We start from the raw sequence: 2,075 nt of genomic DNA, 5'->3' as shown, positions 1-2,075 counted from the left end.
TTACTAGTTAAGAAACAGAAGAGGTCAAACATATGACTGATGCTGTGCGTTAATTTCAGCATACGACAGAGAACGTGTCAAACTGAAGTACGGTCCGTGCATGCTATAAATACATGTATTCTTCTAACCTCTTGAGCACCCAACCATTACAACCTAGAGACTTAGCTACCTAGCTCTTGCCTCTTCAGTCCGCGGTGCAGCTCTGAAGAGAGCTAAGTACCAAGGAAGAAGAAGGCTTCGAGCCTCAACAAAAAAGGATATGGAAATGGAGATCGGTTCGCCGGGCGCCATAGCAGCATCCACCAACTTCTCTCTGCCGGTGGACTCTGAGCACAAGGCCAAGTCCATCAAAATCTTCTCCTTCGGCAACCCACACATGCGTGCCTTCCACCTTGGATGGATGTCCTTCTTCACCTGCGTTGTATCCACCTTCGCCGCCGCACCGCTCATCCCCATCATCCGCGACAACCTCAATCTCACCAAGGCTGACATAGGCAACGCTGGTGTTGCCTCTGTGTCTGGTGCTATCTTCTCAAGGCTGGCCATGGGTGCCATCTGCGACCTTCTTGGACCGCGCTATGGCGGTGCTTTCCTCATCATGCTTTCTGCACCAGCGGTGTTCTGCATGTCCGTCATCGGCAGTCCCGCTGGATACATCATCGTACGCTTCCTCATCGGCGTATCACTTGCCACCTTTGTGTCGTGCCAGTACTGGATCAGCACCATGTTCAATAGCAAGATCATCGGGACTGTCGGCGGCTTAACGGCGGGGTGGGGAGACATGGGTGGAGGTGCCACACAGCTCATCATGCCTTTCGTCTTCGATGCCATCAAGGCATGTGGTGCGACACGTTTCACCGCGTGGCGCATCGCCTACTTTGTGCCAGGAATGATGTTGGTGGTGATAGGCTTGCTCGTGCTCACCTTAGGACAGGACCTTCCCGATGGCAACCTGAGGAACCTCCAAAAAAATGGTGACATGAACAAGGACAAGTTCTCCAAGGTTCTCCGTGGAGCCGTCACCAACTATCGAACCTGGATCTTTGTCTTCATCTATGGCTACTGCATGGGCGTCGAGCTCACCTCAAACAATGTGATTGCCGGGTACTACTATGATAGTTTCTACCTCGACCTTCGAAAAGCAGGTATCATTGCCGCCTGCTTTGGCTTGGCCAATATCTTTGCACGCCCCATGGGCGGGTACCTCTCCGACCTTGGTGCTCGCTACTTCGGCATGCGTGCCCGACTCTGGAACATTTGGATCCTCCAGACTGCTGGTGGAGTCTTCTGCCTTTGTCTTGGTCGTGCATCCACCCTTCCCACCTCCATAGCATGCATGGTCTTGTACTCCATCTGTGTCGAGGCTGCATGCGGGGCTGTCTATGGTGTCATCCCCTTCGTCTCCCGCCGCTCCCTTGGGCTCGTCTCCGGCATGACCGGTGCAGGCGGTAATGTGGGTGGCGGTCTCACACAACTCCTCTTCTTCACTTCGTCGCAATACACCACCAGCAAAGGGCTCCAATACATGGGAATCATGATCATGGCATGCACGCTCCCCGTCATTCTCGTGCACTTTCCGCAGTGGGGCTCCATGCTCGTCCCTCCCAGCCCCGACGCCACTGAGGAGGAGTACTACGCCGCCGAGTGGACGGAGGAGGAGAAGGGCAAGGGCCTCCACATGGCTGGCCTCAAGTTCGCCGAGAACAGCATATCCGAGCGTGGCAGACGCAATGCCATCCTCGCGGTACCTGCTACCCCACCCAACAGCACGCCACAACACGTGTAAGCGTTAGTATTTTTTTTACCTCAATGTATACCATGCGCGTATACATACATACGCGCCATAGATATATATAGGCACCCCATTTGTCCGGTGTGGTTTCCCAGAACACCTGCTTTTTGGGCGCTTATCTATGCCTTAGTCAATAATATCTGGGACTTGTATCATGTATGAGAAATATCAATATGAGAATATGCATCGTTTCTTACACCTTGCATATCTCTCCTTAATTTCATATTACTTTTTTAGACAAAATTTGTATTTTCCGAGATAGCTTACCACATAAGCCATGTGA

The 2,075-nt window shown here is 52.3% G+C and overlaps 1 protein-coding gene across 1 annotated transcript; it reads left to right on the top strand.

The window, feature by feature from the left end:
• Positions 1–259: 259 nt before the first annotated feature.
• On the top strand, positions 260–1,786 carry LOC119326007 (high-affinity nitrate transporter 2.1-like). The gene has a single exon (XM_037599722.1). The coding sequence runs from the start codon at positions 260–262 to the stop codon at positions 1,784–1,786; it is 1,527 nt and encodes a 508-aa protein (XP_037455619.1).
• Positions 1,787–2,075: the final 289 nt, after the last annotated feature.

This window comes from Triticum dicoccoides, chromosome 6B (genome assembly GCF_002162155.2).
Source record: "Triticum dicoccoides isolate Atlit2015 ecotype Zavitan chromosome 6B, WEW_v2.0, whole genome shotgun sequence".
Classification (NCBI taxonomy): domain Eukaryota; kingdom Viridiplantae; phylum Streptophyta; class Magnoliopsida; order Poales; family Poaceae; genus Triticum; species Triticum dicoccoides.
This window is presented reverse-complemented; position numbering and strand designations above follow the sequence as displayed.